At 35.1% G+C, this 13,026-nt stretch overlaps 4 protein-coding genes across 4 annotated transcripts; 2 read left to right on the top strand and 2 right to left on the bottom strand. All coding sequences in view use genetic code 12, as the record gives it.

Moving 5' to 3' along the window:
• Positions 1-39: 39 nt before the first annotated feature.
• Positions 40-3,591, top strand: CD36_28900 (conserved hypothetical protein; the record flags this gene model as incomplete). Its single annotated transcript, XM_002421886.1, has 1 exon — positions 40-3,591. The coding sequence occupies one exon, from the start codon at positions 40-42 to the stop codon at positions 3,589-3,591; it is 3,552 nt and encodes a 1,183-aa protein (XP_002421931.1).
• A 73-nt stretch (positions 3,592-3,664) lies between these two features.
• CD36_28890 (putative Xaa-Pro aminopeptidase, putative) lies at positions 3,665-5,875 on the bottom strand (the record flags this gene model as incomplete). The annotated part of the gene is made up of 1 exon (XM_002421885.1): positions 3,665-5,875. One exon carries the CDS (start codon positions 5,873-5,875, stop codon positions 3,665-3,667), a length of 2,211 nt encoding a protein of 736 aa, XP_002421930.1.
• A 1,058-nt stretch (positions 5,876-6,933) lies between these two features.
• CD36_28880 (chromosomal ATPase, putative) lies at positions 6,934-10,656 on the top strand (the record flags this gene model as incomplete). The annotated part of the gene is made up of 1 exon (XM_002421884.1): positions 6,934-10,656. The coding sequence occupies one exon, from the start codon at positions 6,934-6,936 to the stop codon at positions 10,654-10,656; it is 3,723 nt and encodes a 1,240-aa protein (XP_002421929.1).
• A 102-nt stretch (positions 10,657-10,758) lies between these two features.
• Positions 10,759-12,711, bottom strand: CD36_28870 (conserved hypothetical protein; the record flags this gene model as incomplete). The annotated part of the gene is made up of 1 exon (XM_002421883.1): positions 10,759-12,711. The coding sequence occupies one exon, from the start codon at positions 12,709-12,711 to the stop codon at positions 10,759-10,761; it is 1,953 nt and encodes a 650-aa protein (XP_002421928.1).
• Positions 12,712-13,026: the final 315 nt, after the last annotated feature.

Here is a 13,026-nt window from a genome sequence, read left to right as displayed (position 1 = left end):
CTCAACTGTTTGAATTTGATAGATGTATTGATATTGATAATGAATGAAGAAGATAAAACGTCAAAAGAGGATATTGATTTAAAAAATGCCATTGGTGATGTATTTGGACAATTCGATTTCGGTTCGATAGACACAGGGCAAGACCATAATCACCAACTACAACAAGACCAACCTGAAGAACAAAGTAAAAACCAACCACAACAGCGAGATTCAGAAATCCCACATGGACATTTACTAGCGCCTGCTCAAAACGAAGAGATTGTAGCAGAACCAAAGCAGACATCAAAGGAGAAAGATAAAATACAAGTTCAAAATACTCAAACAGAAGCCACAGAAACTTCCAAAACCTATGAGGATGAATTAAATTTGGAAGATGCAATTGGAGATGCCCTAGATAATGTGTTTGGAACTAGTAGCAACAACAACAACGACATCAACAAGAGATATACAGATCCCACCAATGACCATGAATCTTTGAATTCCAATAACCAAAATGAAATAAATCATGCAATTGAAAACGCATTGGGTGACATTTTTGCGGGCTCTAAATCAGACACTACTACAGATGATGCAGTGGAATCACATGAAAAAGACAAACCCATTCCAGAATTATCTTCCCCAAGCCGGAAGTTTCAAGAATCTTCAGATCCTACTGACCAACCAAGTAGCCAACAGAAAGTAGAGAAACCGAAAAAAAGCCTACTAGAAACGAAATCAGATGAAGATGAAGATTTAGATGACATAATAGGAAAAACAATTCTGGACCTCGTTAAGGCACCAAAAGACAATAGAAATGAAACCGATACCCAAAATGTATCTGAAATACCAGTGGATGCCGAAATAAAGCGACAGCACAAAGATCAAACTGATAAATGTGAAGATACCACAATACAGCAAAATGAAGTAAATACAGAAAAGATACCAACTCCTGATAAGTCTCACGATAACCACCTACATAAACGGCAAATTAATTCTCCAGAATGTTCAACTGAAGATAATGTTATCACCGATAAACCAATAGCCGATATAAAAGGAAAGGAAAGTACTGACAGAATAGATAATAACAAGGGTCTTACAGAAACAACTACTTCTATTGGCAACTCAAAAACAAACCTGAAAATGAATGAAGAAGTGGACAATTTAGATGATGTGATAGGTAAAGCTTTTGAGGATGCAATTTCGAAGAGTCAACTGACACCTATTAATCCATGCAACATCACAGACCAGGACGAGCCAAGCCCCCATCCAACACCTAGCGAAAAAACCGATTTGCCTTTATCTCAAGTTGAACAAAAACTTGCTCCTTCTGAGACAGGCAACGATCCCACAAACGATTCTACAGAATTGGATCAGGCTATAGGTGATGTGTTCAAGGAAATTATCAAAGAGGATTCTAATGGTAAGACTGAAAAATTACCAGCACCAGCACCAGCAGCTGACGATGATATGGATTTAGATGCAGTTATAGGTGATGCATTTAAAAGTGTACTTCCGAATGAACTTCCATCCAAAGACAAATCACTTCCATTGCCACCTGATGAAGACGAGAAGGATCTAGAGAGTGCCATTGGAGAAGCATTTGAGTCTATTTCTGATTTCAAAGAAACGAAAAGAAAACAGGATGAACAAGTTAATGATGACGAACTTAATGCAATGATAGCACAATCTTTTGAGAAAGCCGTGGCTATAACAAAACCAGATTCACAGACGGATAATGAAGATATGGAAAATGCAATCACTCAGGCATTCAAAACGGCAATGGCTAGCACAAGTTCTTCGTCTGAAATATCCGCCAGAGAGGCTGCCATTAGGAGCTTGGCAGTAGAAATATCACATCAAGTGCAGGATCACTTGAAAAATGATAAGTTTATGCCGCCTTTGCCCTTTATACCTGGACTACCTCAATTGGATGATAGTGTTTTAGCTCATTTTCAAAGAGTAGCAAACACTGATGATACAAAGGAACAAACCCACCTAAGATCAGATAGCTCACAAACAACTGTCTCCGAGTCGGCAAATTTTAAAGATAACGGAGGTGTCGCCGAATTGGAGAACTTACAGATGAACGATATTTTGCAAAATGCTTTCAAAATGGCTTTGGAAAACCCTCAAGAATTAATATCTGATTTAGACATTGATCTGACTATTCAAGTACCTACTGCTGCATTCCCAAGACAGATACCGCCACCACCACCACAGCAACACAAACCTGCAGGTAGACAACACTTTGTTCCAACAAGTTCTGATCAAGGATTACAAAGTTATAGAAAATACCCACACCAACTGATACTAGAAGTACAAAGACCTAGCACAAATACACCGATAAGGAAACCTGCTAATAAATCAAAATCTTTGGAAAATGAATCACAGAAAAAACCGTCCTTATTATCTAATCCTGCCGTGACTTTACAATTGACGTCGATTATCAGTACATTGACTTCCCGTATTAATAGTGGTGAGTTATCCGATGCCAATATATTACAAGTTATTCGTCAAATGACAGATGTGTTAGCCTCAGGTGGCTCTTTAGCACTGTTTTTAAAGAAGCCCACTTCAGTCCAAGACGTGATAGTTACATATAATGATAGTACGAAACAAAAAATGTTGAAAAGCTTATATTTGACTAAAACCTTTTTTGAGAAAAAAATGTCCATCGATGAAGATGAAGTGAAGCAAAAAGCCATTAGATTGATAGACAATATTGCTGTTGCCTTTGATCCGGTTGGCTTTAGAAAGTTTATTGCAGTTGAAATTAAAGATGATGAATTTGCTGACATATCCTTGCTTTTAAAAAATGTGCTAATGACAACATTGAAACAAGAACCCATTACCAGATTTAGTTCCAATACACTAAAATACATTGAATTACTTGTTGATAAAATATCACAAAATGTATCATTTGAGAGTACCAACGAAGAAACAGTTAAACGAGTATCCCAGGATGAGGAACTAGTTAAACCGATAACAGACTTATTTGGTCTCCTTTCTGGATCAAGCTTGCTTGATAATTTATTGCCACTGGCTGTCGCAACAGCTGTCTCCGTAGCAGGAACTGGATACATTTACAAAGAAACTAGTGGTATTGACTTGGATATTGTGATCAGAGCTGTTTGTTTGATTTTAAATAATCTTTTGAAGACTGCTCCAGGAATAACTTTCAGAGGGAATAACACTACAACTATTGGAAATCAAGCAACCAAAAGACTTTCTGATTTAATTTTAGTGGGTGATTTAAGACGTACAAAAATTAATCCAGATATTGGCAAAACTACCAATACTGATAGTGAAAAGTCGGAGTCTTGGAACATTGATAGATCATCATCAATAAAAATTCCTCAATATAGAAGACCTAGTGCTCTACATGAAAAGTCTAATGTGTTACATAAACCAGCGCTAACACTCCCAAGGAGTTCACCATTTATTTCAAACAAGATTGAATCTTCACACTCAAATTCTCAACCACTACAAACTTCTAATCATAATAACAAACTCAAAAGACCTGGAAGTTTCCAACGTCCTAATAATGCCAAACCAAGGGCAACTAGTTTAGGATTTCCAAAACTTCATTCAACTTCGTTCAAATATCAATAGTCACTTTCTTGTGAATTTGTGAATTTACATATATATATATATAGTTTATACTCTCTGTGTATTTGAATAAATCCTAAATGGGTTCTGTTTCGTCTAATAACCAATTATAAACTCTTCTTTCCTTTAGTTCTAACAATTTACTGCCAAAATCGTCTCTGATACTTTGGTGGTACTCATTAATCCATTGAATTTCAATTGCAGATAACTGAGTGGTATCAATCAATTTTCTGCAAAAGGGAACTTTTGTCAAATAATTAAAGCCAAGGAAATTTTCACCTTGTCTTGTTTTCCCTAATGAGCCATCACATTCAACCACTTCCAATTCACTTTCAATTCTAAACCCAACTTCACCATCAACGTAATACCCAGGCTCATCAGTCAATATAGCTCCTGGTTGAAATAATCCCTTGGATGGACCACCTGAAGTCGTCAGAATATATAATGGTCCTTCATGGACTGGCCCAAAACTAGCAACACCATGACCAGTGCCATGATTGAAATCCAAGCCCTTGTTCCATAATGGCTGACGAGCAAATGCATCCAAAATGGTTCCTGTCGAAGTACTGTTTGGAGGAAACTTTGCCATTGCCAACGATAAATGACCTTTGAGGACCAATGTGTAATACAATTTATCACGGTCAGTCAACCCATGGTATCCAAACTTGTAGGTTCGAGTGATATCGGTAGTACCTTCAAGATAATGAGCACCTGAATCGATTAAATAAGGTTTAGTTGGATCAATTATCAGATTCTCAGTTTTCGTTGGAGCATAATGGATGATTGCTGCATTGGCACCTGTCGATGAAATAGTTTCATAAGATAACCCTTTGAAGTTGGGTAATTTCTGTCTAATTGAGTATATCTTACATGCTGCATCGTATTCTGAAATCTTTTTCCTTTTGGTAACCAACTGATAATCCAACCATGCTGAAAAAATAATAAACGCTAAAGAATCTTTATACTGAGCAATTTTAGCATTGAAAAGTTCAGTTTTATTCTTGAAAATTTTCAAATTGGCTACGATGGATTCATGGTACAACAGTGATTTGCCAACAGACTTGGTAATAGCATCATACAAAGCATATGAAGTTGCTGACCTTGTGGGTAAAACAACAATATCCTTATCTTGGAGCCCACTCAACTTGGAAACATCCTTGAAAAATTCATCGTATTCTTTAATTGTCAAATTTTCAATACTCGACAAGTAGTCGTTGAGTTGTGCATCATCTTTGGGCAATTTGTCGCCATTAACATACAATACTACTGAATCGAAAGTCACTAAAGCATAGGCAAAAAATACTGGTGTGAAGGGGATATCTCTATCTGCTCTTAAATTAAACAACCAAGCAATACTATCCAATTCAGACACCACATAATACGTACTATTTTTTTCTTTCATGACCTGTCTTATTCTGGTTAATTTATCATTAGTGTGTTCTCCACTGTAAACCAAAGGTAACACATAAATAGGATCCAATGGTCTTGATGGTTTTTCTACACCCCATATTTCATCAACAAGATTGACCAGCAATAATGGTTTGAATTGGAATGATTTACGAAATTTAGCTTGTTTATCAAAATATTCTCCAATTGACAAACTAATGACCCTTGGGTCACAGGAAATCACTTTACTAAATTCATTCTTGGAAGCAGATTCAACACTCCATTCGTGCCATGGTTTATAACCAGCAGCACCCTGTTTGAACAACTTCCATAATCTCGGATTTAATTGCTTCTCTGCCTGCAAAAAGTATCGTCCGTCGGTTGATAATATTGCTTCACCAGTTAATGCGTTGCCGTTCGTCAAGGTAACAATAGCAATTCCAGCACTTCCAGTAAACCCAGTTATGTATTCCCTACGTTTATCGGATAATGAAGTGTATTCTGATTGATGTTCATCTTCAGATGGAATAATATATGTCCCAATATTGTATTGCTTCATTAATTTCTTTAATTCGAACAATTTTTCCCTTTGTGATAATTTGGACCTGGGTAACAAGATTGGGAAGTCATCAGATTCGTATGGCAAATCAGGCAATGATGTGTCTTCATCATCAAGTAAGTTATAATCACCGTCACCATCAGCACAACTATTATCATCAAGCAGTATATTTGATACTTTCCGACTCAAAGGTGATAAACAATTTTGAAAAGGATTAATGGAATTGAACAAAGATAATGTGTTTTCAAAAATAGGGAAATTAAATGACCGGATCGATACTTCATGATCGTCAGCAATCTTCTTACCGTGTTCTAACAAGGGTTGTTTTTCAGAATAAGTCATTTTGATAGTAAAGGAATTAATCAAAATCAAAAAAAAAAAAAAAAAAAAGTAAAGAAAAAGGAAAAGACGGTATGTTAAAAACTAAATTGAAACAAATTGATCTGCTTTTAAATATTAGCTAGGTATAGGAAGAACGAGGGGCAGAGAACGGGGGGACCATCAAGGGGAGGGAGATAAAGAGAAAGTCCGTAAGCGGGGAATGGCAGTGAACAAGATTTAGAATTGAAAGAGAAAAAAAAAAAAAATAAAAATATTCCGTGCCATTCACCACCATCATCTCACAATAAACATACAATAAATGCTGATAAGAAAAATGATTTAACAATAGTCTCACAATGGAGAGGGGGAGGAACACACACACACAAGAAAACTAATCTAAAAAAGTAAAAAAAAAAAGCTTCGGAGTTTGACAGAAGAATAAGAACAAAAATTCATGAATGAACACAAACAAAGAAAGAGAAGCACGTGCAAAGTAAGAATACGAAAAGTGAATATCAATTATATAATTGAATAAAGATGAGATACTCCTCCTCCTTTATTCAAAACTCAAAGTTTACATAGAATTGAAACATAAAACTAAAATTCCCAGATTTTTTCTTGTTTTCACTGTCACGTCAAAGCTTAAATACTAACAAACCAATTTACAACCTTAGACAGTTTAGCTCTCCCCCTCCCCTCCCAGTATACTTTGACAACTCGACAAACAAACAAGCAAACAATAGTATCAGCTCCAACTTTATTTTGTCTTGGCCATTTCACAGGTCATGTGCAATTTTTAGGTACCTACGAAAACCATTAGAAGACAATCCTGAAAAAGAGTTGGTAATGAAAATACTGCAAAATGTACGAAAGTTGAACTTTTTTTGTACACGAGAACCCATATTTCTTGGCATTTTTACACGACCAAGTTATTGGTGTTCACAAAGAAGAAAAACGCGTCTTGATCTTTAAGTTTTTTTTTTTTTTTAATATATTCACTTCTTGATCAACAAGAACGGTAAACATCTACATCTTTTTATTGTATTACTCGTGTGAAATTGCACTATACAACAATCATCATGGGTAGATTAATAGGATTAGAGCTATTCAATTTCAAGTCTTATAAAGGCAAATCCATTATTGGGTTTGGTTCCTCGTATTTTACTTCAATCATAGGACCCAATGGAGCTGGTAAATCAAATATGATGGATGCAATTTCGTTTGTTTTAGGGGTTAATTCCTATCATCTAAGATCTCAAAACTTGAAGGATTTGATATACAGAGGAAGAAGAAATGTTGACACTGACAATACTACGTTAGACGCGATTGAGCAAGATCCCACTAGTGCCTATGTTATGGCGACATACGAAAAGGATAATGGAGAAATATTGAAGCTAAAGAGAACTATTACAGCTTCTGGCAATAGTGATTATCAAATAAATGGCCAATCAGTGACAATGTTGAATTATAGTATGGTTTTAAAACAGGAAAACATTTTGATTAAAGCAAGAAATTTTCTTGTTTTCCAAGGTGATGTAGAAACAATTGCATCACAAAATCCAAAAGATTTGACCAAATTGATTGAGACTATAAGTGGTTCAAACGAATACATAAGTGAATATGAAAAATTGAAAGAAGAACAAGAAAAGGCTCACGAATTAACTACTTCAGTTTTCTCAAGAAAGAGAACCCTTAATTCCGAGTCCAAGCAATATAAAGAACAAATGGCCGAGCAACGTCAGTTTGAAGAGAAAATCATTACCAAGAATGATACCATAAAGAAAATCAATTTGTATAAACTTTTCCATAATGAAAAGAAACACAATCAATTAAAAGATGAAATTAAATCAAAGAATGAGGAATTGAAACTTGCCAAGAAAGAATTATCGAATAAGGAGAAAACATATAAATCCATAATGGCAGATTATTCAAGCAGTGTTTTGAATGCCAAAAAGCAAAAACAACAAACAGAGACTGCTCAACAGAAAATTGACTCTACAAAGCGTGAATTAATTCCAGTTGAAGCTAACCAGAGATCATTATCAAATAAAATTAATTTCCACAAAGTTAAGGTTGATGACTTGAAAAAGGATATCGCAAGACAGAAAACGCTAGTCTCTTCTGTGGAAAGACAATTGCGAGATGCTCAAAGAATGTTTGATGATTTTCAAACAAAAATAGCTGCTGCTGTTGCATCATCTACTAATATTTCTCCAGAGGGCCAAAAAGAGTATGAAGAGTTGAGGTCTAAATTTTTAGCAGATAATGGCTCAGAATTAGAAGAACAGATTTCTTTGTTGTTAAACAGCAAGGACAGTTTGAACTCGGCAAAGTCTAACCTTGAGAACCAGAAAGCCAACGCTCAAAATAGAATTGCTGAATTGGAATCCATCGTAGCCACTGACTTGAAATCAAAATTACATGACGTTTCGAATGAAATTAATGAAGTGCTTGACAAAAAAAGTAGCAAAGTCGAAGCCCGAAATGCCCTTATTAAGCAAAAAGATGAGTTCAACCACGAGGAACTAAAATTAAACACAAGGTTGAGAGATGTATTGGTTCAGCTTGACGAACTAGCTTCCCAACAAAGAGAATCAAACAAACAGAAAAAGTTGAGAGAGAATGTAGCTACATTGAAGAGACTTTTCCCACAAGGTGCTATTAAAGGTCTTGTATACGAGTTAGTTCGTCCTACTCAGCAAAAGTATGAATCTGCGTTGGCAACGTTGTTAGGAGCAAACTTTGATAGTATCATTGTTGAATCTTCTGCAGTCGCGTACAAATGTATTGATATTTTGAAGGAAAGAAGGGCTGGTGTTGCTACATTCATTCCCTTGGATTCCATAGAAACTGATATTATCAATTTGAGTCACCTCAGATCTATCCATCCTTCTGCCTTGCCTGGTGTAGATATTATCGAATACCAAGACAAATCTTTAGAGCCGGCCGTTAATTATATTATTGGGAATACGGTGGTTGTCGATTCCATTGACACAGCAAGAAATTTGAAGTGGCAATCCAATACCCGATTTGAAAATAGGATTGTAACATTGCAAGGATCAGTGATCCATAAGTCTGGTCTAATGACTGGTGGTCAACAGCAACAGAAGTCATCGGCAAGCTTAAGTTGGAGTAAGCAAGAGTGGACTAAACTAAACGAATTGAAAGAGGAGTTGAACCAAAAAATCTTTAAATTACAAGAAAAAAGACCAAAGGATTTAGCGATCAATTTGCTAGCAGAAGAAATCGGTTCTCTAGATGATAAGTTGCCCGTGTTGCGTAATCAAAAGACTAGTATTGAACGAATTATTAAAGATAGAGAATCTGAAATTGAATTTCAAACTGGGTTGTTCAAAGGGTTTGACAAGTCCATACAAGAGAAGATGAATGAAATAACTAAGCTAAATGAGAAAATAGAAAAAATTAACGAAGAAATGAAATCAAGCAAGGAATCGATATTTGCCGAGTTTTGTGAAAAATACGGTTTTACTAATGGTATTGAAGATTACGAGAATATGCATGGAAGCACATTAAGAGTGAGAGCAAAAGAAAGAGCACAATTTTCCAAAACTATTTCTGTTTTGCAAAGCAAATTGGATTTTGAAAAAGAAAGATTGAAAGAAACCAAAGACAGAAGGAAAAATATAGAAAGTTTGGTTGTCGATTTGGAAAATGATTTAGCAAACGTATTAACAGAAAAGAAGAAACTAGAGGAAATTTTGGATAAAGCAGAGGCCGAGTATGAAGTTTTACAAGTGGAAATATCTAAATTTGATGATCTGATACAATCACAATTGAGAACATCGAAATCTATTGAAAGCGACCTTGACGATAGCAGACAGTTAGTTTCCGCTTTGGTTAAGGAAATTACCCAAATAGAAGAAAACTTGTTAAAGACTGATTCCGAAAGAGCAAACGTTTTGAGAAATTGCAAAATTCAAAACATTAACTTGCCATTGATTGATGGAGACTTGGACAGCATTTCAATAGGTGAAAACTTAGAAAGCTCCATTAAGGAAGTTTATAAAATAGATCTCGACTATGACATGCTTGAGGAGAAATTTAAGGAAGTTTTCACAAATAAACTAGAGAGTGAATTAGAAGTCACGTTACAAAATACCATTAGTGACTTGGAAAAATTGACACCTAATGCTAAAGCCGTGGAAAGATTGCAAGAAGTTGAAACTAAGTTACAAGATTACGATAAAGAATATAATGTTGCCAGACAGAAAGAGAGACAAGTCAGTGAGCGTTTCAAACGAGTACAAGAAAAACGTTATGATAAATTTATGGATGCGTTTAATCACATTTCTGGTAGTATTGATTCAATCTACAAAGAGTTAACCAAATCTGCCATGTCGCCATTAGGAGGGTCAGCGTATTTGACCTTGGAGGATGAAGATCTGCCATTTTTGTCTGGTATAAAATACCACGCTATGCCACCCATGAAAAGATTTAGAGATATGGAATTGTTATCTGGAGGTGAGAAAACTATGGCAGCGTTAGCACTTTTGTTTGCTATTCATTCTTATCAACCTTCACCGTTCTTCGTCCTTGATGAAATAGATGCCGCTTTAGATAATGCCAATGTAGCTAGAATTGGAAATTATATTAAAAAATATGCTGGGCCCAATTTTCAGTTTATTGTAATTTCTTTAAAGAATTCGTTATTTGAAAAATCAGATGCGTTAGTGGGTATTTATCGTGAACAAAGAGAAAACAGTTCCAAGACTGTTACTTTGGATCTTAGAGAATATCCTGACGAAGATATTGCTTTAAGCACAGTCACCGCTACTACATAATAGTAAATGTAATTATAACAGATACACATATATATTATTTGAACTTCTATAGCTATGTTAAATGTTTTTTTTTTTTAATTTATTAAATAAAACTAATCAAACTCAAATCATACACCAAAGTCTTAAAAACTCGTTGTTTGGACACTCATGTTGCCCATCTCGAAATGCATTGTCCACTTCCGGTATATTGAAGTCAAATGAACAGTCAACATTTTCACGGGAAAAGTCGTCATTGTTCATTATTCTCTGGTCTTTCTCTATGAGCTCTTTATCTAAGTTATCTTTTGTAACCACGTAAGTTAAGAAGTCATTGGGATTATCACCAACCCAAGAATACTGTTGTAGCCCAGGTGTACATTCCATGATACTGTTGCTTTCCGATGAAGGATACGCCATATTCAGATCAATACTAAGAAGTTTGTTGTCTAACAGTAGACACGAGTTTGCGTTGGTTGTGGGGTCGATAACTGGATGTGATATCCCATACCGCATAGATGTACAGCTATTACAATAACAAATAAAATAATCCTGACCGTAAAGTGTTTTATACAAGTTTGCTGTAAATGTTTCACTATTGTCAATCAACAGATTACTTATTGTATCTCTTTGATCAACAATACAACCATTGGGTGACATCAAGCAATCCTGAAAGTAACCATACGCACATAGCTGATGTGTATACCATACTAAATCAATATCCAATGTTGACTTTAACTCTTGGGACAACTTTGGATGCGTAATAATTGGGTAAAAATTACTGTATCTTGTCGTGGCTTCAGAAATAATACTGCTGATGGTTTTTGAATGTAGCCAATTTAAGTTGTTCATGTTGTTATTGAAACTTTCTTGCCTTAAAACAAATTCCACTAAATTTTCTCCAATTTGAATATCTCCAGGAACAGTCATACTAATTAAATCAAGTTTCCGGTAACTTGACAACAAGAATGCTTGTGGTAATGACTCTTTATTACATTTCTCTTCCAAAATGAGGATGATATCATTAAGGTCTTTGGCTTGAATTGTTTCCCATGATTGCCTAAAAAGTTCTTGGTAAGACTGGCTAGTTCTTTTAAGGTCATCCGTTTGAATTGGGGCTTTTTTATGAAAAAATGTAATGGGAGATTTTCCTTTTGATGCATCTGTAAAAAATTGTAGCTTTCTCAATTCTACATGGGTTAGATTCTCAATTTTAGAACAGTAACAAGGTGACTGTTCACCAAAGAAAATATTTTCTGTTGCAAAATTTGTATCAAAGAAACCCGTTCCCATTTCGTTCAGCAATTTGATTGGCTCTGATATAACATGTTTACAGTGAGGACAAGTGACTGTAACATACTTTCTGTCAAAGCCAACCCTATCAACTTTATATTGTAGATCAAACATATCTGTGGTTGTACACTTTATTATTTGAAAATAGTTGTACTTGTATTCATGTGGCACATTAAATTCAAATGTGCAATTATCAATGAATTGACTAATCAAATGCAATGGTAAGGGGATGTTGGCAAATTCCTTCATTTTACAACTGGTCAAAACAGTGTAGAATGATTTTGGATGTAACAAAAACGAATGCCAAACCATAATCACGTCTAATGGTGGCATTAATTGCGTCATCATTGAAGTAAATTGAAAATGACTCTTCTGATAATTCTGGCTGTCTGGTGATCCAAACGAATAACCTAGATCTGTATCGATGAATATTTTAAGAGAGGTTAAAAATACCATGAATCGTCTTACAGCGTTAGTAACAAATTGTCTCCATATTGAAATAGACGTATAGCTAGCTGTTCCAGCTAATACATTAGTTTTTAAAAGACTCAAGGCTTTTATTAATTTCAAATGGGTGATAATTTCGAATTCATTAGGCAAATGTTGCGGTATTATACTTGTGCTAATATTATTGGATAAACTCTTTTCAGACAATATATACTGGAAGCTGTGATATTTGGAAAAATCTGATTGTTCAAGTATATTGTGAAATTCATAAACCGAACGTTTATCAACATTATCAAGTGAATACCCGAAATAATGAAAGTTTCTTTTACTGTCTTCCATAACAGAAATGGAGTAAATGTGATTTCTTGGAAATAATATATAAACTGAAGGGGAACATACAAATGCTAGAACTAACCCAAGAGGAAAGGAACGTGCCAATATATATATGTATTGAAACTATTGCAAGGATAAACACCCAGCTAATCGAATTAATAACATCAATACATCTAGAGGGGCCAACTAACAAGAATAGACTGACCACTTTCATGCAACAAATTCCTTCATTCTGAGTTAGGCAGAATTAAACCAACCTGCTTTGTTTTTATTACTTAGTCTTTCAAGTTGTGGACGTATTCTGAATATTTAATGCGGTCA

The sequence above is a fragment of the Candida dubliniensis genome, chromosome R, assembly GCF_000026945.1.
Source record: "Candida dubliniensis CD36 chromosome R, complete sequence".
Taxonomy (NCBI): domain Eukaryota; kingdom Fungi; phylum Ascomycota; class Pichiomycetes; order Serinales; family Debaryomycetaceae; genus Candida; species Candida dubliniensis.
Note: the sequence above shows the minus strand (reverse complement) of the source record. Positions and strands in the feature narration are given on the sequence as shown.